This window comes from Podarcis cretensis (genome assembly GCF_951804945.1).
Source record: "Podarcis cretensis genome assembly, chromosome: 1".
Taxonomy (NCBI): domain Eukaryota; kingdom Metazoa; phylum Chordata; class Lepidosauria; order Squamata; family Lacertidae; genus Podarcis; species Podarcis cretensis.
In genome coordinates, this window is record NC_137170.1 from 140,240,009 (window position 1) to 140,264,183 (window position 24,175).

The 24,175-nt window shown below is 42.1% G+C and overlaps 1 protein-coding gene across 2 annotated transcripts in view; it reads right to left on the minus strand.

Annotated features, from left to right (window-relative positions):
- Positions 1–24,175, minus strand: part of CPS1 (carbamoyl-phosphate synthase 1) — a 176,425-nt gene that overhangs the window by 148,658 nt on the left and 3,592 nt on the right. Inside the window, exons 2-5 of one of the 2 annotated variants that reach the window (XM_079975841.1) lie at positions 9,197–9,341; positions 8,470–8,559; positions 5,957–6,013; positions 3,292–3,384 (exon numbers count right to left, since the gene is read on the minus strand). In XM_079975841.1, coding sequence (XP_079831967.1) covers positions 3,292–3,384; positions 5,957–6,013; positions 8,470–8,559; positions 9,197–9,341 — 385 coding nt within the window. The remainder of the gene's footprint in view (positions 1–3,291; positions 3,385–5,956; positions 6,014–8,469; positions 8,560–9,196; positions 9,342–24,175) is intronic. The other variant, XM_079975842.1, reaches the window with a different exon arrangement.

Below are 24,175 nucleotides of genomic sequence, written 5' to 3' on the forward strand. Positions count from 1 at the left end.
AGAAGACATCAAGAAGAGGTGGCAAGAATACACAGAGGAATTATACCAGAAAGATATGGATGGCTTGTACACCCCAGCTTGTGTGGTTGCTGACCTTGAGCCAGACATGATGGAGAGTGAAGTCAAATGGGCCTTAGAAAGCACTGCAAATAACAAGGCCAGTGGAAGTGATGGTATTCCAGCTGAACTATTTAAAATTTTAAAAGATGATGCTGTTAAGGTGCTACACTCAATATGCCAGCAAGTTTGGAAAACTCAGCAGTGGCCAGAGGATTGGAAAAGATCAGTCTACATCCCAATCCCAAAGAAGGGCAGTGCCAAAGAATGCTCCAACTACCGCACAATTGCACTCATTTCACACGCTAGCAAGGTTATGCTTAAAATTCTACAAGGAAGGCTCAAGCAGTATGTGGACCGAGAACTCCCAGAAGTGCAAGCTGGATTTAGAAGAGGCAGAGGAACCAGAGACCAAATTGCAAACATGTGCTGGATTATGGAGAAAGCTAGAGAGTTCCAGAAAGACATCTACTTCTGCTTCATTGACTATGCAAAAGCCTTTGACTGTGTCGACCATGGCAAACTATGGCAAGATCTTAAAGAAATGGGAGTGCCTGATCACCTCATCTGTCTCCTGAGAAATCTCTATGTGGGACAAGAAGCTACAGTTAGAACTGGATATGGAACAACTGATTGGTTCAAAATTGGGAAAGGAGTATGGCAAGGCTGTATATTGTCTCCCTGCTTATTTAACTTATATGCAGAATTCATCATGCGAAAGGCTGGGCTGGATGAATCCCAAGCCGGAATTAAGATTGCCGGAAGAAATACCAACAACCTCAGATATGCAGATGACACAACCTTGACGGCAGAAAGTGAGGAGGAATTAAAGAACCTTTTATTGAGGGAGAGCGCAAAATATGGTCTGAAGCTCAACATCAAAAAAACGAAGATCATGGCCACTGGGCCCATCACCTCCTGGCAAATAGAAGGGGAAGAAATGGAGGCAGTAAGAGATTTTACTTTCTTGGGCTCCATGATCACTGCAGATGGTGACAGCAGTCACGAAATTAAAAGACGCCTGCTTCTTGGGAGAAAAGCAATGACAAACCTAGACAGCATCTTAAAAAGTAGAGACATCACCTTGCCAACAAAGGTCTGTATAGTAAAAGCTATGGTTTTCCCAGTAGTGATGATGTATGGAAGTGAGCGCTGGACCATAAAGAAGGCTGATCGCCGAAGAATTGATGCTTTTGAATTATGGTGCTGGAGGAGACTCTTGAGAGTCCCATGGACTGCAAGAAGATCAAACGTATCCATTCTTAAGGAAATCAGCCCTGAGTGCTCACTGGAAGGACAGATTGTGACGCTGAGGCTCCAATACTTTGGCCACCTCATGAGAAGAGAAGACTCCCTGGAAAAGACCCTGATGTTGGGAAAGATGGAGGGCACAAGGAGAAGGGGACGACAGAGGATGGGATGGTTGGATGGTGTTCTTGAAGCTACCAGCATGAGTTTGATCAAACTGCGGGAGGCAGTGGAGGACAGAAGTGCCTGGCGCGCTCTGGTCCATGGGGTCACGAAGAGTCGGACACGACTAAACGACTAAACAACAATAATATTTGCTCAAGGTAAGTGGAGCTTACTGATAAATTATGCTTAGAATTGTAATATGTAAGACATCTAATAATACAAACCAGACCATAAAAAAGGTAAACCTCACATTATATGGGATAACCAGCCTCTGTAACCAAAATGCTCAAATCCGTGCTGTTCATTGAAAGAAAATTATATAAAAATGATTTATTGTTGGCATCTAACACCAAGTAAAACTGCAAAAATGTACAAACTAGTTCAAATCTGTGCTGGAAATGTAAAGGGAAGGAGGGTACTTTTTACCATATGTAGTGGACATGTAAAAGCTTTCTGGGAAATGATATATAATGAATTAAAGAAAATGTTTAAAAATACAGTCATACCTTGGGTAAAAGTCGCTTCAGGTTGAGCATTTTCAGGTTACGCTCTGCGGCGACCCAGAAGTAACAGTACGCGTTACTTCTGGGTTTCGCCGCTTGCGCATGCGCAGAAGTGGCGAGTCGCGACCCTCACACGTGCAGACGTGGGTTGCATTCTGCTCTGGATGCGAATGGGACTCTGGAACAGATCCCGTTCACATCCAGAGGTACCACTGTACATTTGTTTATAGGTGAAGAGATACCAAAAGAGGATAAAAGACTTTTAATGTATACAATGATGGCAGCGAGAATGCTACTAGCTCGGAGATGGAAGGAAAGAGAATTACCAACTAGAGAAGAATGGCAGACAAAACTGATGGAGTATGCAGAGATGGTGAAACTGTTGGGGAAGATCAGAAACCAGGAAGATCAAGTATTTTTAAAAGATTGGAGTAAATTCTTAACTCATTTAAAAGACCACTGTAAACAGTTAAAATCATTGGCAGGGATGCAATGACACTTGTAATGTGGAATTAACTACAATAACTACGGATATATAACAGATGGGTAATGGTAAAAGTTGCAGAAAACTTTATTTTAAATATGGAACCCATGGAGGGAGAGAAGGAGGTCCGAAAGTTCAAAAGAACCTTTTATTGTAATGCTTGATATGGTTAAAGTTAAAATGTATAAAATTATGTAAAACCAATAAAAAATATTATAACAAAAAACAAAATGCTCAAATCTGATTAATGCATGAAGGAGGCATTTGGAGGAGGCAATTTTCATTAAGGCCACTGTGGCCAGAGACTGCACAAGTGTGACAGTCCTGTGTTCTTCATCATACCCAATATCCACCATAAGAGTCAGCTCATCCTACTCCTCACAATTTCAAGATTCTCTGGACCTTAGTTATTCCTGATAGATGGCATACTTCATTCCAGAGCTGACCAGTTCTAACAATTAGGAAATGTTACCTGATAATATGTCAGCTAATTGAATTTTATTTAGGAAAACTAAATGGAAATAATCCACAAAGGGTAGATGATGAGAAGGTAGAGTCTCCATTGCACTGCCCTTCCTTCAATCCTAAGCACAGGAGTGAATTCTAGCTCTCCCAAAAACAAGTTAACTGGAAGCAACTCAGTTAGCAATTCCATCCAGAAGTTGCCCCTGGCATCCTCCCCTGTCCCTACATTAACAGACCTTTGAAGACACGCTAAACATACCTGACCTACTCTTTCTCCAGCCAAGCCTGTTTCTAGCAGATACACATTAGTCAAACTCGTCATGAAATTTGTAGGAAATGAGACTAGCACACTAAAAGTGGAATGTTTACCTTTGTTGAAATTTCAGCTATCAAGTTTCTCTTGTTTGGGTCCAAAAATTGCACAGGTTGACCCTCAAATTCAATCTTCCCAAGAACAGTTCCCTGTTGAGAAAAAAAATAAAACAAATGATAGCATTTTATATTTTATCATTATTAAATTTATAAATTGCCCTTCATCCCAAGATCACAGGATGGTTTACAACATAAAACATAAAATAAAAACACAAAATATATAACATGACAACAAACTGGGAGCCACCACAGAAAAGGCCTGGATCTCTTGCAGAGGAGGCAAATGATTCAAGGCCTCATATAATGAGCATAGGTCATTTATGTACATCAGTAGAAGCTTGAACTGAGCACTGCCCCAAACCCCTGCTTAGAGGAACACATTTTACCCTGGATGTAATTACACAGAGACTTTTAGTATAAAATAAAAAGCTATTAAGAAATACATGTTGGATAATAAAGATCCTAGATCTATCTAACTTGGAGGAACAAAGAGAAAGAGACAAAGGAAAAACGTCCCTTCTCCTGAAGTGAGATTGAGAAGGAGGATGAATACAAAGTTATGTCAGCTACCCTGAGAGTTTCAATCTAACATCAGAAGGAAGGTCAGCACAGGTTAGGTCAGAAAGACTGCCTAGGAAATTTGGAGGTTCCACTCTCTATCTACTTCCTCCCCATGCAAACCTACCAGCCTTAATGCAAGCTGAAATGCATTCCAGCGCCTCCAGCAACAGATGAGTGCACACAAGAAAGGAGAGTGGCATCAGGTAATGGGGGAGAAAATTTCTTAGGAACTGAAATAGTTACTGTTAAGTTGTGGGTGAACATATCAGACGACACAGCAATTCTTCAAACAGCTCTTGTTTATTCAGAGGCCAGAACAGAACTGACTGAAGGGCTCAGTCAGCCTGCTTATATAGAGCTCCAGTACAACGTTACTGTAGCAACTTTCTAAAACTATCCAATCATTGAACGTCACTTTCGATCCTTCATTTGCATAAAAACTATCCAATCACTGAATGTCACTTTCGATCCTTCATTTGCATAACTATCTACCGTATCCCCCTGCTGGCCCAGGGTGAGAACTTCAGTACATAACAGTTACCCAGCAACTTTTTAACTTTTTAAAATTAGACAGCCTAAACTGAGTAGAGAAGAGAGAATGAAGACAACTGAGGGTTTCACATCTCTAAATTCCAACAGCAAAATCTGCCCTTTTTGAGTTATAATGCACCAACCTAATCTGACTAAGGAGTAGCAATAAGGTGCTGTTAAAAAAAATATATCCAACTATAAATGAACCAATTTTTTACATGATTCAGCTCTCAATACTAATCTTATAATCTTGATCCATCTGAACTCCCTGCCCCAAGAATTTTCCACACTTTTGCCTGATTCACACCAAGTTGTTTGTTTGAGGTTTTGTCATTTTGCCATTTTATGGATGTCCATTATGTGGACACTGTACATTTCTGATAATGTCTATCAGCATATTGGCGTATGACTCTTAATGGAATGCCAGTTCTGTTAAGGGTGGCACTGGGCTTTAGGAGGAGAGTGAATGGTTTCATCCAGGGCAAAGGGGGCGGTGAGGGGATGTGTGTGGCTCCCCACCACCTGGCAGCCTCAGGACCTCTCGCCATGGCGGAAGAAGCCATGTCTCTTATGGGTGTTTTGCCCCTCATATTTCCCCCGTCACACGACCTGCTGCCCCTGCAGATATTCCTTCTGCTCACCCCCAGCATTCTCCTCCATCTCCCACCACAGCTCAACCCACGTTGCTAGGGAGCGAGGCGTCTCCAAAGAGCAAGGGGACCCAGCACACCGCCACCACTGAAGAGACCAAAGGGGTGCGTAGGGCAGCTCAGTCCTGCTGCTGTGGAGCTTCTACCAAACTCGGTCCCACTGCTGCGGAGCTCCCCCCCCCCCGCCACTCCCACTCCCACTAACATCCTCATTGCAAGAAAGAGGAGAGGCAGAAAGAAGAGCTAACTTGTCCATGGCTAGGGGGCGCAATCTGGATGGTTCTGCCAGGGATGCAACATCACCCAGCTATGGCTCCGCAGGGAGCAGGTCTTTCTTCCAGCACTCAGGCTGCAGCAATGTCCCTCCAGCCTCCCAGGAGCCTTTTAGTGGTTTGACAAGGCCCTCAGCAATTGTACTCATTGTAAATGGTCACTTCAGCTCCTTAGAAATTTCCTATTTCTTGCAATTCTGCAGATATTATTCACATTTTTAGCTAGCTGTTTTAATAAGAAAGCACCATTGAAACACTGAATTTCAACAGAAGAGATTTAAACATGCACTCAGCTTTCCCTTTGAAATAAAGGAAAGAAGGAAGGAAGGAGAGAGAAATATGGGAATTCAAGGGTATATTGTGGCCTGCTTGGCCACAAAGAAATAAAGCAAATTAATGGAAAATCAAGGTCCATTTAGGACTTAAGAAAGCTTTGTATGCTCTATAATCAGCTAGCAAACCTGAACTGCTCCCCTTTCTTTTTCTTAATATCTAACAAGAGGAAGAGTTCTGTGGAATTCAGAGGCTTGCACAGTAGTTTGTGATTTATAGTTGGTTCTGATACAGGATTTATTTTGGTAGCCCAGTGTGGTGGTGTTGTTGTTGTTTTATAATGGACCAGCACAGCTATTTGTGTTTTTCATCTACCTTGTTCCGAATTATTTTAGAAAGCATCCTGGTATCAATACCATAAAGTGCCGGGACCTGAAAAAAACACAGATACAGGCAGATTAGAATTTAGAAACCTAAGTCAGTTACATTCCCAAAAGAATATTGAAACTAGCTCCCTTTGTGGAAGACCATCCTGGAAATCCTAAATTATATTCAATGCAACACTAAAGGGGAATGTTCCATCAGTACAATTTCTTCTTGTGCAACAGATTGTTTTCCTCCTCTCTGCCCCCATGCTCCCTCTAGATCTGTTCTTCCAACCATCCCAAGTTGGGGGTGGTATATGCAAGGGGGCATGGAGGATAAGGGCAAATCCCTTTGTACTAGTGCTAATCCTTGCATTAGTGTAAAGATGTAGTGCCCGATGTTCAGAAAAGCTCCCATTAAAACTAGCAGTGATCTCAAACAGAAGCAACATTTTAGCAGAGTCTATGAATCATGCTCTCTAAAGTCCAGTTCTTACATTATTTTTGCAAGAGTCACTATGTGATAGTTTTGCCATGCCAGTATTACATGTTGAATATTATGTTTACTTTATTCTTGTGTGGGATAACTTCTACGTAGGGAAAACATTGTGCTTAACCGTCATGCTTCCTATTGGGCGTGTCCACATTACAACATTAAATTGACTTTAAAGTACTAACTTCCATATCTTCTACCAAAGCATCTTGGAAACTGAATTTGGCAATATGTTTAGAGAGAAACTTCTCTTGTGAAAGCTAGCTCCCCCTATGTGCTCCATCTAAGCAACTCCCAAGGTTCCTTGGTGGGGAGGGAACATATAGATTAAACCAGTTTAAATCTGTAGTGCTCCTTGAGAGAATTCTCTTTCAAAAAAATCACAAGTTACAGGGCTTGGGACAGGCCGACAGCTCAACCATTTTAAAATATAACCTGACATTCCAAATGTACTAATCAATGAACCAGAGTGGGAGGGAGTGAAAATGCAACTTTTGTTACAAGTTTTGCAAAATCCTGCTGAAGACAAAGATTTCTAGAGTTGTTTTAGTGCATGGGTAGGCAACCTAAGTCCCAGGGGCCAAATCTGGCCCAGTCGCCTTCTAAATCCAGCCCGCGGATGGTCCGGGAATCAGCGTGTTTTTACATGAGTAGAATGTGTACTTTTATTTAAAATGCATCTCTGGGTTATTTGTGGGGCATAGGAATTCGTTCATTTTTTTCCTTGAAAATATAGTCCAACCCCCCACAAGGTCTGAGGGACTGTGGACAGGCCCTCTGCTGAAAAAGTTTGCTGACCCCTGTTTTAGTGTAACAGGTAGGCATCTCAAAAAAAGCAACAACTGAACAATAATTTTGAATAATGATGCTCAAGCCATTCAATGTCAAATGGTTTTAAAAACTAGTTCCACTGGGGGGGGCCACTAGGTGGCGCATCGGAAGATGGCTGACAATAACATCTCTCCGACCCACACGAGGTAATTTGGAGGCTATGATGGGGGTAATTAGCCTCCTTAACCCCCCCAGGATTATGGGGGGGACGGCTCTTGCCTGCTGTGCCCTATACCACCCCTGAATTTGTGGGGGTGGGGGCACTAGGCACAAAGCCCTCCTGTGGGATTTTCGGCACTCCTCGACACCGTCGCGCCGCTGGTTGCAATGATCTTTAAAAGAAATAATTTGGACATGATAACAAGACAACAATAAAATACGAGAAGAACGTCAAGATACGGTAATGACTGAGGGGGGAGGGGGGAAACCTGCCTCTACCTTTTTATGTGATTTAACAAGAATCCCCCTCCCCTAATGAGTCAGAAATTAAGGACTTAAGCTGTGGATTTAAGGCTGTGTGGAGATAAACTTTCGATCCAAAGCAATGTTTCAAGATGAAGCTGGAAAGCTAAGAGTTTTGGAGTGACGCAGTCAGGAAAAAATGCCGTTCGCCATTTTGTGAGGCATTGTGGGAGCTCTTGGGTCTGGGAGGAGAAAGAGAGAAATAGAGTTGTTTACATATCGTGAATCAACTCCTCGGTGGGACTTAAGAGCGACAAATGCCAAAATTTACGATGGATAAAGTGATGTTATCTACGAAGGAGATATATGGAAACCATCTGGACTTAGTGGAGGAACGGGAAATCCACACAGGATTATTACACTTGCTATCGGCTTAAGGAGACTAACAGAAGAGATCGTAAAGGAAAAAGAGAAATTATACGAACAAGATATGATGTGGCAACACCAAGATAAGACTGGATAGAATTATGAACTTTGTTTGGACTGATTGGGACTGATTTGGACATTAACGCAGTAATAAGAAGATGATCTGAATTCCCCTTTGGATCTTGAAGTATGGGTTCCCCCAACAAAATTTAAAAATTTGGCTTTGTAATTCGGAATTTATATGATGTGATTTAATTTGATGTGATTGGCCAGTTAATAAAAATTATTTAAAAATAAAAAATAAAAAAAATAAAAACTAGTTCCACTGCAGCAAGTGATTTGCTCTTGGTTATCCAAAAAATATTCCTCACCTTTTCCTCTTTCAGCCATTCTGCGAGGGTCTTGACAGCTCGCCAGTGACTGTACTCATTGCTATAATCCAACACCAGCAAGCCTGAAACCTGTGAAGAATGACAGCAAATCTGACTGTAAAATGTAATTTTAAATTATAACCTGAAGTCTGTCTTGCAACGAACCAAAAGAATTTGACAATCAGAAACGTTTTCACTTTGAGTTTGTATCAGAAGGATACAAAGGATACATTTCTAGATGATCTCATATATCTTACAGAAGGACTATGAGGGAAACCAATATACGGTAGGTAAAGGTAAAGGGACCGCTGACCATTAGGTCCAGTCATGGCCGACTCTGGGGTTGCGGCACTCATCTCACTTTATTGGCCGAGGGAGCCAGCGTACAGCTTCTGGGTCATGTGGCCAGCATGACTAAGCCGCTTCTGGATAACCAGAGCAGCGCACGGAAACTCCGTTTACCTTCCCACCGGAGCGGTACCTATTTATCTACTTGCACTTTGACATGCTTTCGAACTGCTAGGTTGGCAGGAGCAGGGACCAAGCAATGGGAGCTCACCCCGTTGCGGGGATTTGAACCGCCAACCTTCCGATCGGCAAGTCCTAGGCTCTGTGGTTTAACCCACAGCGCCACCCGCGTCCCACCAATATACTTACTAGCAAAACAATCGGGAACCTTGCCCCACAACAGAGAGAGAGAGACTTTTCTGATATTGCTGCTGCTTACCTTAATGCCTTCAGACTCCAAGAACCTGCTGAGGCCCATTTCATCCAAAGCAGCAGTATCTGGGACACCACCATTCCCTATTATGGGGTTAACCAGTGTGAGGATCTGTCCATGGTAGCTTGGATCCGTCAGGGTTTCTGTATTCCTGAGTTGAACACAACAGAAAATCATTTTCATGAGGGAGGAATAAAAAGTGAGTCAAGATTAAAGCTCCCTATCAAAGCAGCAAGCATAGATACTGGACAGGCTTAAAGTGATGCAGTAGAAAAGTGTGTCGGGTTCTTACCAGTTTATAATTTTTATGGACTACTTATATTGGAAGCTCATCCCATAATTGTTTTTTAGAAACAAATTCCGTTAGCAGCTATGCTTTTAAAAGAACAACATACCAGTAGGTAAATAGCTGCATGGAAATATAAAACAATGGTTTAATTCATACAAAGTGCCAAGCCATGGTTTGGTGACCAGGAATGTCCACTGTAGGCTCCCGAGCTTCTTCCTTCTCAGGCATGAGCTCCACGGTTATAGTTTGCTGTTACTTTGTTGACAGTGGCAACCTATGATCTGAAGTCATGGGTGCTGAGTGGCTTGGTAAAGTACACTGTCATGAAGTTTCTCACCATCTGTAAAGGAGAGGGGGCCCTCTGTCTGAAGGGTAACTTAAAAGGGGTGGGGGAGACAGAGGATTAGTAGTATAGGGTGATATTCTTCCAGTGGTACTAAAATTCCTCTTCAGTTAGATAAAGTATTTTGCCCAGTTGAGAGGTATTCTTGAACTGATGAGTTTCACTTCAGCAGTGGGTATATATCGTGCTGCAAGAGGATAAAATATGCCCAATGTGTAGTTTGCAAGTACATTGGGATTCTTCAGAATGATTTACACAAGCTAAAACTAATTTATTTTGTTGTTGTTATTTAAATTATATATAATTGAATAGTCATACAGTTTTTCAGATATCAGCAAGTTGCAAGAGGCATTTTTATGGAATGCTGACATCCTTGTGAAAAGATGGATTGTCACAGACTGGAAAACTCTTTAAATAATCCAGAATGGTTACAGAATGATATCAACGAATGAGTGTGCAGGCCAATTGAGAGAAATTATGTGTCAAATTAAACAATTGGTATGAAATATTCCAGGTTGCGATGTTCTACTCTTTGAATATGTATGTGTTGCCACCGACTAAAATGAATTAGGTCCTTAGTTTTAATGTATGATTTTCGTAAGCCTGGAGAATACATAAATATGCACAATCAGGCTACAATTATTACAGAGTAATCCTATTAAAATTAGCTGGGTTGCTCTGAAATAAGTCAGTTAGGAATTACACCCCCGGTCTCTTGCTAAGTGTAAATTCTTTTACAGATAAATATGGCTATTGCTATAGTGATATAAATCTAAAGATACACAAGTGCATCTTCAGCCTGATTTTGTACTGTACAAAAGTCCTTCACTACAGTGGATATTGGCCCAAAATATGGCATAGCTAATAATAATTGTAATAATGTTGTTGTTGTTGTTGTTTAGTTGTTTAGTCGTAATAATGTTACAGTCAGCCAAATTTTGCACCTCATGCTTCAAGAACCTTTAATATCAATTAACTCTTTTTAAACTGCAAAAAACACCTTTTATATGCAGTGAGAGAAGTTTGTAAGAAAAATGCAATGCCTTGGAGTGCATGGCAACACCAACCATGCAAACCGGATCCTGGCACGTCCATCATCAGATTCAGGCATTCAGACTCAGACAAATAACCATGGTGGAGTTATTTCAGTCCAGTGGTCTTGGCTGCAAGCCAACAGGTAAGTCAGTGAAAGAAGTATACAAAACAAGGAACTCTTGGGAAAATCAGGTAGGAGTCTTATCTCCGACAATAAAAGGTGTTTTGATGATCTGTGACTGAACCATCTTCCACTCCATTCCTTTGCCTCCATCCTGCCCAGGTCCTGCGTGACTCATACATATTATGCTTGGTTTTGCTACGGAGATGACCCTTGTTGCCAGTGGTGGCTCAGGACCACCTGTGAAAGGAGCATCTGTTGACCCCACCTTCAGCCTCACCTTTGTCAAAGCTGAGCAAGTGCACAAAAGGAGTAAGGTCCTGGTGTGCTCTTATCCCAAGAGAGATGCAGTTTGTGTGAAGGCTCATGAGATACGCTGGCTGGTGCATGAATAAAAGCAACATGAAAGGGGTGCATCTTTATGGAAACAGGAGCCATGCCATGCAAAAACAAGCTCAAAGAATGGTCTGCCAAAAAAACACTGTTTCTGCTACTGAGGCAGGTTGTTGAAGGGGAGTTAATCCATCAGCTGCTTCATGGCTTTAGTGATGTGACAAGATTTATTGCCCATAATCTGTCACAGGGAAGAAAATTTTGATGCCCTCCATCATTCTGATCTATGTTAAACAGTTGTTTGTTGGCAGGTATATTAACACAGATAGTAATTAGTGCTTTCAAAAAGCATAACTGATTGCCTTCAGATTCAAAAACTTGCAAACGGATTTGCCTGTAATTTAGTGTTACTATCAGAGAAACCGCTTAAGATTCCATCTTGTCTTGTGGTGATTCACATAATAGAAACCACTGAAGAGTCCATCTTGTCTTGAGGTGATACATGCATATAGAGAAGGCAGTTTGTACAGCATCTTGCAACTGTGTGAAAGCGGTAGGTCTTGACCTAAAATCTTGAGCTTTGTTAAGTTGGGATCCTATAAACGTTCTGTTGCAGATGGAGGATCTGCAGCATGTTACTATGTTAGCCAGGGCTGACATTTAGAGGTCCAAACTGTTGACCCAAGTCTGTGTTCCCTCATGAGGAGTATATCCTTCCTTCCTTCCCTCCCTCACTTCTTCATGAACATTTTCACTTTCTCCATTCCAAGCCCTTACTTCACCTCTGAGGAATCTCAGGAACCTTCATTCTTATCAAAATACAATAAAACACACTCAATAAAAGGATTCTGCTAATTAATTTATTAGAGCACTTTGCAGTTACAGTAAGAGACATAGTTCCTCCAAGCAAATTTTAGAACTCATAAATTGGCTGATGTAAGAAGGGAGAAGATGAAAGAAAGACAAGTGTTAGACATAAAGCTGATGTTTCCTCCAGAAACCTACCAAGCTGTTCAGCAACTGCTCTCTCAATTACTTTACCCAGATATGGGAGATTTGAAACTGGGCGGTAATTGGATAGATCTAAAGGATCTAGTGAAGTTTTCTTTAAGAGTGGATGCACCATTGCTTCCTTCAGCTCCCCTGGGAATGTCCCCGTGCCAAGGGACAAATTGATAATTTCAACCAGGGGGGTCTGCGTGATATCTGGGCATGCCCTAATCAGCCAAGACGGGCACGGATTGAGGAGGCAGGGGGTGGGCCTACCAGCTTGGAGGAAGCTATCCACATCAGCAGGGAGTATCTGATCGAAATGGTCTAACACTGGACCCGAAGTCAGTCGAGGGGCCTCCAGTTCTGTCACTGTATCTAACTTGGCAGGGAGGTCACGGCAAAGCAACAGGACTTTCTCCACAAAAAAAGCTCGCAAATGCCTCACAGCTGTGGGTCGAATTTGTGCTTAAATTTGGTTGTCCTCCTAAGGATGTTATCAACCTAATTATTCTAAAAAGCTGTGCCGGGCGAAAGCTAGCAGATGCAATGGAAGCTGGGAAGTAAGATTTCTTAGCAGCTTTCATAGCCATCTCATAGGCTTTCATAAGCATCCTATAAGATGTTCTTGAAGCTCCGTCACGAGTCCGTCGCCATACTCGCTCTAGCCGTCTGAGATCCCGCTTCATTTTCCGGAGCTCCTCGGTAAACCAAGGGGCCCAGTTTCGACGGGGTCGCAGAGGGCGCTTAGGCGCAATCTCATCGATGGCCGCCAAGAGCCGGTTATTCCAGTCCTCAACAAGGTCATCTAATGAGTTGCCAGGAGGAGCAGGGTCCTGCAAGGCCTGACACAATCTATCAGGATCCATCAACCTTCGCAGGCAAGCCCAAATAGGCTCGCCACCCGAGCAGGGGAGGAGCGGGAAGTCAATCTTGGCTTTCAGAGTGTAGTGATGAGACCATGGCACTTCCACAGTGGGGAGCATGATCACATCTATGCCAGCACCAAAGATCAAATCCAGCGTGTGGCCTGCTTGATGGGTGGGGCTCAAAACAAACTGGGAGAGCCCCAGTGTTGCCATGGAGGTCACTAGGTCCAGAGCCTGTGAGGAGGGGGCAGCATCGGCATGGACGGTGAAGTCTCCCAAAACCAATAGTCTTGGGAACTCCAAGGCCCAGCCCGCCACCACCTCCAACAGGTCTGACAGGGTGGCTGCCGGTGCACTGGGTGGTCAGTACACCAGCCAGACAGCCAAGCTCTCCTTGGTGCCCCACATGAGACCAACACATTCAATGCCGGAGATCGACAGTGGTGGTGGAGCCCTGAAAGAGCAATCCTCCCGGATTAACAACGCTACTCCTCCCCCCCCCCAACCCACAGTCCGCGATTGGTGGAGGACAGAGAAACCTGGAGGTGTTATCTCACGTAGGGAGACTACTTCGCCTTCCCATACCCAGGTCTCTGTCACACAAGCCAGGTCAATCCCCTGCGAGACAAGAAAGTCACACAGTTTTATTGCCTATGGACCTGGCATTGCACAACACCAATGACGGAGGTGGGTAATCCCTGCTCGCCCTACCCTTGTCCCTTGGGATGGGGCGTAGATTTGAATGGGTTTGAGCATCACTGCATCTCAAAACCCTTCGCCGATAGTGATATCTAGCCCCACCACCATTCTTCCCTAGCCCTTCAATAGTGGGAATCCCAGACCCCATACTAGCCTCCCCAATAGAGGGGTAAGATCCCCTCACTAACAAGTCATCCCTGGGCCAGGACTCCTGGGTCAGAATGGTATGGGGAAGAGGTGAAAGTTCAATAGGGTAATTATACCTAGAAGATAAAACCCAACCAACTGCACCCTGAGCAAAGAAGATGTTCAGCTCCTCTGCCAATGAATCATCAGCCTTAACCATGTTCCTCGTATTGCCCTTGTAGCTGGTTAGGTGCTGCAGTCGTTGCCACACTTGTTTCATGTTGTTATCGGCTAAATAATTTTCCACCTTAAGCTTATGCTGTTGTTTTGCTGCCTTAATGCCTTTTTTGAGATTTGTTCTCGCCTCTCTGTATATGTCTATATTCCCTGTCTTAAAGGCAGAATCCTGGATTTTCAGGAGTGTTCTTACTTCAGCAGTCATCCATGGTTTACAGTTCCCATAGACTCTAATGCATCTCTGCGATGTTACCTTGTCGGTGCACACTTTAATATAGGAAAGTATAGTATCTGTGTATCTATGCATATCTTGATGTTCAAACACACTCCAATCAGTGCTCTCAAAACAATCCTGGAGCTGACTAAGAGCACCCTCTGGCCAAATTCTAACTGTTTTTATAAACGGCTGAATTCTTCTCCTGAGAGGGATGTACTTCGGACATAGAAAAACTGAAGAATGGTCAGATGAGCCTAAGTGGGGGAAGGGGATTGCCTGTATGCCTGTTTCAAATTGGAATACGTGAGATGTAGAATATTCTGTTCTCTAGTGGGAAATTTCACAAACTGTTCAAACTTAGGAAAAACTGTCTTCAGGCAGGCTTGATTGAAGTCCCCTGCCACAACAAGGGCGCCTTCTGGGTGGATTTGCTGCTGCTTAGAGATGACGTCATATAGCTTAGAAAGTGCCGCACTGACATTAGCATCAGATGGAATATAAACAGCTATAATAATTATGACAGTTACTTCTCTAGGCAGATAAAATGGCCGACATGTAACTGCCATCAATTCTACATCTGGGGAGCAAAAAAAAAGGGGGGGGAGATCCTCAAACACTAAGTAACATCTCCTGCACCGTTGGAGCATCTCTAACAAGTAGATCTTGGTACCTTGTTTCACCCCACCCCAAATAAAAGCATATTGATCATAACCGTGTGAGAAAGATGAGGCATATAGTGTGGTTGCCCCCCAAATCCATTTTGCTTCGAAGTCAGACTTTTCATCCACCTAACTCAGTACAGTCCACTCTAAAGCAGGTGAAATTCTACCACTGTCCACCAGACAATGGTGAACTCCTAGTTCCTATCAACTTTAGCCAGCCTATTTCAGTGGTCGGGGAGGATGAGAGCTATGATTCAGAAAATGGTCATTTCCCAGGCTGGCAACTCAGAAGCATTTTAAACTGGCGATGTCAGCAGTTCAGCCTGGGACCTTCTGCTCTTCCACTAATAATCCAGGGCCTCTCAGTTGTAAATAAACCCACTCTACAACCACCTCAAAGTAAAAAATAAAAAATGCTCAATTTCACTACAGTTGCTGCACCCGTCTACAAGGCTCAAGGTCTCTTTCACAAGTAAAAATGTCCATCTATGTTTATACAATGAAGCATGCAAGTTAAAAACAAATATTTTATTAAACACGGCAGCCTAGATAGGTTGCACAAAAGAAACCATCAAGTAAGGCTGTTATGTACTGAAGTTCTCACCCTGGCCCAGCAGGGGGATACTGTAGTTATGCAAATAAGGAATCGAAAGTGACGTTCAGTGATTGGATAGTTTTAGAAAGTTGTTACAGTTCAGTTCAGTTCTGGCCTGTGAATAGACAAGAGCTGTTTGAAGAATCGCTGTGTCGTCTGATATGTTCACCCACAACTTAACACTGGCGACGAAGGTGGGATGGATGGACAACAGAGCACAGCCAGATGCAGCCACCCTCTGAGCGGAGCTGAATCACTGAGCTGAAACACTGAGCGAAATCACTGAACAGAACCAATTCAGAGCTGACTGTTCTGGCTAGAGCACTGTGTTCCATCCATCGCCTCCACATCGGCATCGGAACCATGGCTTCACTTGTGCCTCTACCGCCGTTTGTGCCAGCCTCTGAATCATGGGACTCCTACCTCGCTCGGTTCGACTGCTACCTCCAAGCCAATGAGCTGACGAAAGTATCACAGGAGCGTAAGCAGGGCCTATTCCTCAGCCTCTGTGGGCCTGAGGTGTTCGAGACGGTCCGAGCATTGGTTGTGCCTGAAGCAGTCCAGGCAACACCATGGGACACGATTCAAGAGAAGCTCCACAATCACTACACGCCAAAGCCGTCCAAGATTGCGGCCCACCATGCATTCCAACACCAGAACCAGGCAGAGGGGGAGTCAATTAACAACTACACCGCCGCCCTCTGACAGGCTGCAATGCACTGCAAGTTCTGAGACTTAGACGATGCCCTTATGGATCGAATCATCTGCGGGGTCCAGGACATCCGTCTGCAATGGTGTCTCCTCGCCAAGCCAGACCTCACGCTGCAGAAAGCCACTGAGGAGGCCGTGACCTTGGAAGCTGCTGAACGCTCTGCCCAGGAGATCCGCAAGGCCAGCAGCCCGCGTTTTGCTAGGAAGCCAGTTCCAGTGCATCACAAAGAGGCCAGCAGTGATGAGGCATCCTCCAGTGAAGACAATGACGTGCACCAGACAAAGCAGGAGCGCAGGAAGTTCCAACAGAACTTCCGGTTTGGGTCACGGACAGCGAGAAAGCGCAGAAAGCCCTCGTTAGGGTTTTCTGAGCAACACGGAGGCTTGGGGGAGCCGCAAAGGCACTGCGCCCCCCCAAAAAATCCCAGGGGGGAGACCCTTTGGGGATAGGCTACCCAGCAGCGTGGGAGCGGTTTCGCCGTTTTTTCGGGGGGGTGGGGTTCGGAAGAAACTCGGGGACGACGAGACCATGAGCGCAAATGGGAGAGCACCGACTCCGTGTTGTGATGCCTCTAGCTTCTGCTGAGAAAGGCGACGAACCTCCACAAATATAAAAACGGATTCCCCTGCGTGTCATGATTTAAAACATCTTTAAAAATTGGAGATTAAGCAAGGAGAATCCTGGATGCCTTAAGATTTTGGCAAGGAATCTATCCGGTTGAGGACAGAAAATGGTGCAGGTTACAGAATCGCAGGAGTAAAAAAGGAAGTAGCTGCTTGCCTGACTGAGTGAGTACAGAACGTTTATGGCAACTTTGCCAAGGCAAATTAACTGTTAAACACAAAGTAGCAAAGAAGACGCCTGTTTGAATTTTGTTTCTTTTACCCCCCCTGCATACTTTGTTTCCTACTTTTGGGGCATAGTCTCTAATAACTAACCAAATCCAGCGGTCGGGGGAGGATAAAGAGAGAGGCTGTAAGAGTTTACTGTGAGTGGAGCCGAAAGGACAAAATATTAAGAGACAGAAAGGAAAAGACAAAAGGAAATCCACAATGGACGCTTTGGAAATTTGAATACAGTGAGTTAAAGTATAGTGGGGAGCGCAAAGTTTTTCTAAGGAGATTTACAACCCCCCACGTGTCCTCTTTCCGGAATTTCCCCTTTCTCCTCTTTCACTCCGACGTGCGGGATTAGTTTCCTTTTCACTTGTTTAATAACTATAGTGACTTGACCTTTATCCCCTTTGGTGTCTGAGCAGAACTTGATAATAAATTTGAGCATTAGACCCCCCCCCCCTTATTATAAGAGGGCTGTGTTTCTAACCAGCCAGAGTTGACTCTGAACGTAACAGACTCATTCAAGTTCATGTTGGACATATACTTATCACCTACCTTTGGATTATATTGGACATCTCTACAACAACTTAAATGAACAAGAAAGCTGCAGAATAAGGGGTGATCTTTTTTCTCTTTTTGGTTTTTTTCCTTCTTTTTATGAATGTCAAGTGGGTCGGATTACATTTCTTTTCATATGTTATCGATGCTGGATTAGGCCGCCAAGTGGCTGAAGAGGCTAGGGCTGCTCAAATTTGGTTGGACTAATTATTGTGAAATATTTTGGAACATTTTGGAAACAGCTCCGAATTAGATCATATCTTTTTCTGCGTATTTTAAAAAGACTGTTGACCTGATCTAGCCCAGTTAACTACTTTAAACTTAAGGGAAATTTCTACTGTTGGGTTAATACCCTCACTAGCTCGATATATTCACTGTTGAATATTGGGTTAATCTTCTTTACTGCTGGGTTTATATTCTTACTACCTTTGGAAAATATCTATAATTTTGTGTGATGAGACTATCTGACTGAACATAGCAGGATACCTGAAGTAACTAACTGGAAGAAATGCTCTGAATCTATTTTGGGATTGAGGGAGTGGGAGGGAGACCTAAAGGGCTCATCTAATGAGGTTATTCTTCTTCTGACCTATAAATGATTGATGAATAATTTGAAAGTGTAGTAAATTAGGCTCAGAAGTTACACCCGCAGATATAGTCCAGATATTGGACGGAGACACTCTGTAAGACTCTAGATATTTTTGGATGTGGTTGAGGAGTATAATTTAACAATTTCCACAGAACGATCTTCCGAGCCTTATAAATAAAGAAAGAAAGAAATAAATAAAGAAATAAAGAAATAAAGAAATTTTTGAAAAAGGAAGAAAGAGATTGTGAGCCCTTTAAGGGAGAGGTTTAGGTGCAAAATAGAAAACGTGAAAATAAGGATACAATGTCGGGGGGAAACGGGAAAAAGGTGGGAGGGACTCCAGGGGAAAGGAAGACATCCCAACAAGAAGAAATCAAAGATCTAGATTTTTTTGTGGTTAAAAATTAAGGAGGAATTTAAACAAAGTGAAATACACATGGAAAATAAATTAGGAGAAGTGCAGGAGATGATAGACAGAAAGATAGAAGGAGCAGTAGGAGAACTTTCAACTAAAATTCAAGACTTATCAGCCAAGGCAAAAACAATTGAAGAAGCTAATAAGAGAATCCAAAAAGAGATGAGAGAACAGAAAAAGGAGACAGAAAAAATAAAGGAAGAAATGAGAGAGGTGAATAAAATGCAGGATCAAATATGGGATAACTTAGCGATGACAGAAATGCGACAGAAACAGCTTCATTTAAAATTCAGAGGTGTGGGAGAAGAAGCGAAGGAGAATATAAAAGAGAAAATGACTAAGGAGTTAACTAAATGGCTGGAACTGAAAGAAGAAGAAGTGGCATATATGATAGAGAATGCTTTTAGAATAAGAATGAGATCCCAGCAAAACAAGTTAAAAAAACTTCTAGGGGACTGTCTAGTAATCTTTAATTCAATTGAGATGAAGAATTTAATATTAAAAACGAGTTATCAAAAAAAATTAATAATTGATGGCAGATCAATTATTACTTTTAAAGAAATACCAGTTAGACTTTTGCGTAAAAAGGGAAAGATACAGACAAATAGTAGGCGCTCTGAAGAGAAATGCCATACAATATAGATGGGAGTTCCCTGAAGGGATTTCCTTCTTTTTTTAAAGACAAAAGATTTAAGCTAACAGACGCCCAAGATGTGGAAAAATTCCTGAGAAGGTATAAGATAGAGCTAGGTAAGGTGGAGGATCAGTTAAGAGATAGAGAAGGAAGCAAAAACAAGAAAAGAGGAAAGAAAGAGAAGAGAGGGGTAGGGGATGAGAAAGAAGATGAAAGAAGATGAAGAAGAAGCAGAAGAGGAAGAAGGTGCTGTGGGAGGTGAAGAAGCAGAAGAGGAAGAATATACAGGGAACAGAAGCTCCAAAACACAAGTTTGAAAAATTAAATTGAATAAATAGAAACTAATTTAAATAATGTCTTTGAATTTTTTGTCCTGGAATGTAAACGGTCTAAATGAAAAATTTAAAAGGAATAAAATTGAGAAAGTTTTGAGGAATAAAAATTACGATGTGATTTGTTGTCAAGAGACACACGTCGCCAAAAAACACAAACATATATTGAAAAATAAAAAGTTGGGAGTTGAATTTATTAATTCAGATGTAAATAAAAAAAGAGGATTGGTGATTTACGTCAAGGAGAAATAGGAACCTGAATTAATTTGCAAAGACGACGAATGAAGAATCTTGGGAGTTCAAATTAACCATCAAGGTGAAAAATTCAATGTGGTAACAGTTTATGCTCCAAATACAAACAAGGCAGAATTTTTTAAAAAACTGGAACAAGTACTGTAAGATCTAGAAAATCATAAATTAATTCTGCTCAGAGATCTGAACGGAGTACCAATACCAGAATTAGATAGAAGCGAAAAAAAGAAGAAATCGAATCAAGGGAAACTTCCAAAATCATTTAATAACCTTGAGGAAAATCTAGATCTGATTGATATCTGGAGGCATAAAAACCCAATAACGAAACAATTCACACACTTTTCAGAACCACACCAGAGTTGGGGCAGAATTGATCAGATATGGGTTTCAAGAGAACTATCCATAAGAACAACGAAATGTGAAATACAGCCCAGAACCCTTTCTGATCATAGCCCAATTGTGTTGGAAATAAAATGTAAATCATCTGGGCCATACAGGTGGAGAATGAATGAATACCTATTTGAAAATGACGAGATAACTGAGAAGGCTAAAAGTACCCTGAAAGATTACTTTGATTTAAATCTAAATAAAGAAACAAAAAATGATATAGTTTGGGACGCCAGTAAGGCGGTTTTAAGAGGATTCTTAATTCAGCAAAATAGTTATAGAAGGAAACTAAGAGAATTAAAGAAAGAAGAAATTATTAACCAATTAAAAGAGTGTGAGAAAAAATTAATAATAAACCCCAGGGATGAAAGGATTAAACAAATCTCTAAAATGTTGCAAACACAATATTCAACATTAATAAGTCAAGAAGTAGAATGGAGAATCAAATTAATGAAGCAAAAATATTTTGAATCTGCAAATAAAACGGGGAGGCTACTGGTGTGGCAATTAAGAAAAAGGAAAAAACAAAATGTGATCAACAAAATAAAATCAGAAGAGCAAATAGTAGAAGATCCCAATGAGATAAAGGGAAAGTTTCTTCAATTCTATGAAAATCTGTATAAAAAGGAAGATGAAGACATAGCTGAAACAGAAAAATATCTGGAAAGAAATGGAGGAGAACACTTGATGGATGAAGAAAAAATTCAATTAAACAAGCTAATAGAATCATAGAATCATAGAATCATAGAGTTGGAAGAGACCACAAGGGCCATCGAGTCCAATCCCCTGCCAAGCAGGAAACACCATCAGAGCACTCCTGACATATGGTTGTCAAGCCTCTGCCTAAAGACCTCCAAAGAAGGAGACTCCACCACACTCCTTGGCAGCAAATTCCACTGTCGAACAGCTCTTACTGTCAGGAAGTTCTTCCTAATGTTTAGGTGGAATCTTCTTTCTTGTAGTTTGGAACCATTGCTCCGTGTCCGCTTCTCTGGAGCAGCAGAAAACAACCTTTCTCCATCCTCTATGTGACATCCTTTTATATATTTGAACATGGCTATCATAACACCCCTTAACCTCCTCTTCTCCAGGCTAAACATGCCCAGCTCCCTTAGCCGTTCTTCATAAGGTATCGTTTCCAGGCCTTTGACCATTTTGGTTGCCCTCCTCTGGACACGTTCCAGTTTGTCAGTGTCCTTCTTGAACTGTGGTGCCCAGAACTGGACACAGTACTCCAGGTGAGGTCTGACCAGAGCAGAATACAGTGGCACTATTACTTCCCTTGATCTAGATGCTATACTCCTATTGATGCAGCCCAGAATTGCATTGGCTTTTTTAGCTGCCACGTCACACTGTTGGCTCATGTCAAGTTTGTGGTCAACCAAGACTCCTAGATCCTTTTCACATGTACTGCTCTCAAGCCAGGTGTCACCCATCTTGTATTTGTGCCTCTCATTTTTTTTGCCCAAGTGCAATACTTTACATTTCTTCCTATTAAAATTCATTAATAACAGCAGACGAGATCAAGGAGGCAATTAAGAAGATGAAACCGGGGAAAGCACCAGGTCCAGATGGTTTGTCATCAAAGTACTACAAAGTTTTAGAGGAGTATCTGGTCCCGATACTATGTGATGTAATGAACAATATTTTACGAGGAGGGAGGATACCTGATTCCTGGAAAGAGGCACACATTACATTAATACCTAATGTAGACTCCGACAAATTGGATATAAGAAATTATAGACCGATATCACTTCTTAATAACGACTATAAAATCTTCGCAGAAATAATGGCGAATAGACTTAAAAGGTAAAGGTAAAGGTACCCCTGCCCATACGGGCCAGTCTTGACAGACTCTGGGGTTGTGCGCCCATCTCACTTAAGAGGCCAGGGGCCAGCGCTGTCCGGAGACACTTCCTGGTCACGTGGCCAGCGTGACATCGCTGCTCTGGCGAGCCAGAGCCACACACGGAAACGCCGTTTACCTTCCCGCTGGTAAGCGGTCCCTATTTATCTACTTGCACCCGGAGGTGCTTTCGAACTGCTAGGTTGGCAGGCGCTGGGACCGAGCAGCGGGAGCGCACCCCGCCGCAGGGATTCGAACCGCCGACCTTTCGATCGGCAAGCCCTAGGTGCTGAGGCTTTAACCCACAGCGCCACCTGCGTCCCTGGCGAATAGACTTAAGAAATACTTAATAAAATCTATCCATAAAGATCAAGCCGGATTCCTCCCTAACAGGCAATTAAAAGATAACGTAAGGCACATAATAAATATTATTGAATATTTGGAATTCAAGAATGACATCCCCGTGGCATTAATTTTCATTGACGCCGAAAAGGCTTTTGACAATGTATCCTGGTAGTTTTTATTAAAATGTATGGAGAGGGTAGGGATTATGGAAGGCATAAAAGAGATCTACTCAAGCCAAAGGGCTAAACTAATTATTAACAATAATCTAACTAATTCATTTGTGATTTCGAAGGGTACAAGACAGGGGTGCCCTTTGTCCCCTCTTTTATTTATTATGGTGCTAGAAGTAATTACAAATAAAATAAGGAAAACACCAGAAATAAGAGGAATCAGAATTGGAACAAAAGAGTATAAATTAAAGGCCTACGCCGATGACTTAGTAATATCGTTGGAAGATCCAGTAAAAGGTATCGGTAAAGTCCTAGAGCTATTAGAAGAATTTGGAAAATTATCCGGATTTAAGTTAAATAAATTTAAAACCAAGATGCTGACAAAGAACCTGGCCGAAGAAGAAAGAAGCCAGCTAGAGTTGAAAACGGGAATCAAGGTGGTGAAAAAGGTGAAATATTTGGGTATTTGGATCTCCACGAAAAACATAAACCTAGTAGAAGATAATTATATTAAGGCCTGGAGAGAGATAAAAAAAGATTTAGATACCTGGAGTAAGATAAAACTTTCCTGGTCAGGAAGAATGGCCGCAATTAAGATGAGTATTCTCCCAAGACTGCTGTTTTTATTCCAGAACATCCCGGTGATTAGAGGTACGACAATGTTTAAAGATTGGCAGAAAACCCTTTCCAGATTTATTTGGCAGGGTAAAAGAGCAAGAATTAAATTCAAATTACTTACAGATCGAAGAGATAGAGGAGGGTTCGCTGTCCCGAACTTGAAACTATATTATGAGGCATCGTGCCTATGTTGGATCAAAGAATGGATCGTCTTGAAAAACACAGACTTGTTAGATTTAGAGGGATTCAACACCAGATTCGGTTGGCACGCATATCTGTGGCACAATAAAGAGAGGGTACACAAAGGCTTCTCTAACCATATCATCAGAGGAGCATTGCTTGAGGTATGGGACAGAAATAAAAGACTTATAGAAAAAGATACCCCCTGGTGGCTATCACCAATTGACATTTTAACAATCAAAAAACTAAACATGGAAAGTGAAAGATGGACTTATGAAGACCTCCTGGTAAGGTCAGATAAATGATGGAAAATCAGAACATATGAAGACTTAAAGGATAAATTGGCAGGATGGCTACAATTTCACCAAATTAATGCCTTATGGAACGAACATAAAAAAACTGGGATGAATGAGAAAAAGTCCAGATACCAGGTGGAAATATTGGAAGGTAACTCCAAACTCATATCCAAAATGTATAACCAATTATTAGATTGGGATACGAAGGACGAAGAGATAAAGAAAGTTATGGTCAAATGGGCTATAGATCTTGGATAAAATCTAGAATATGACAGGTGGGTGAAACTTTGGAACAAGGA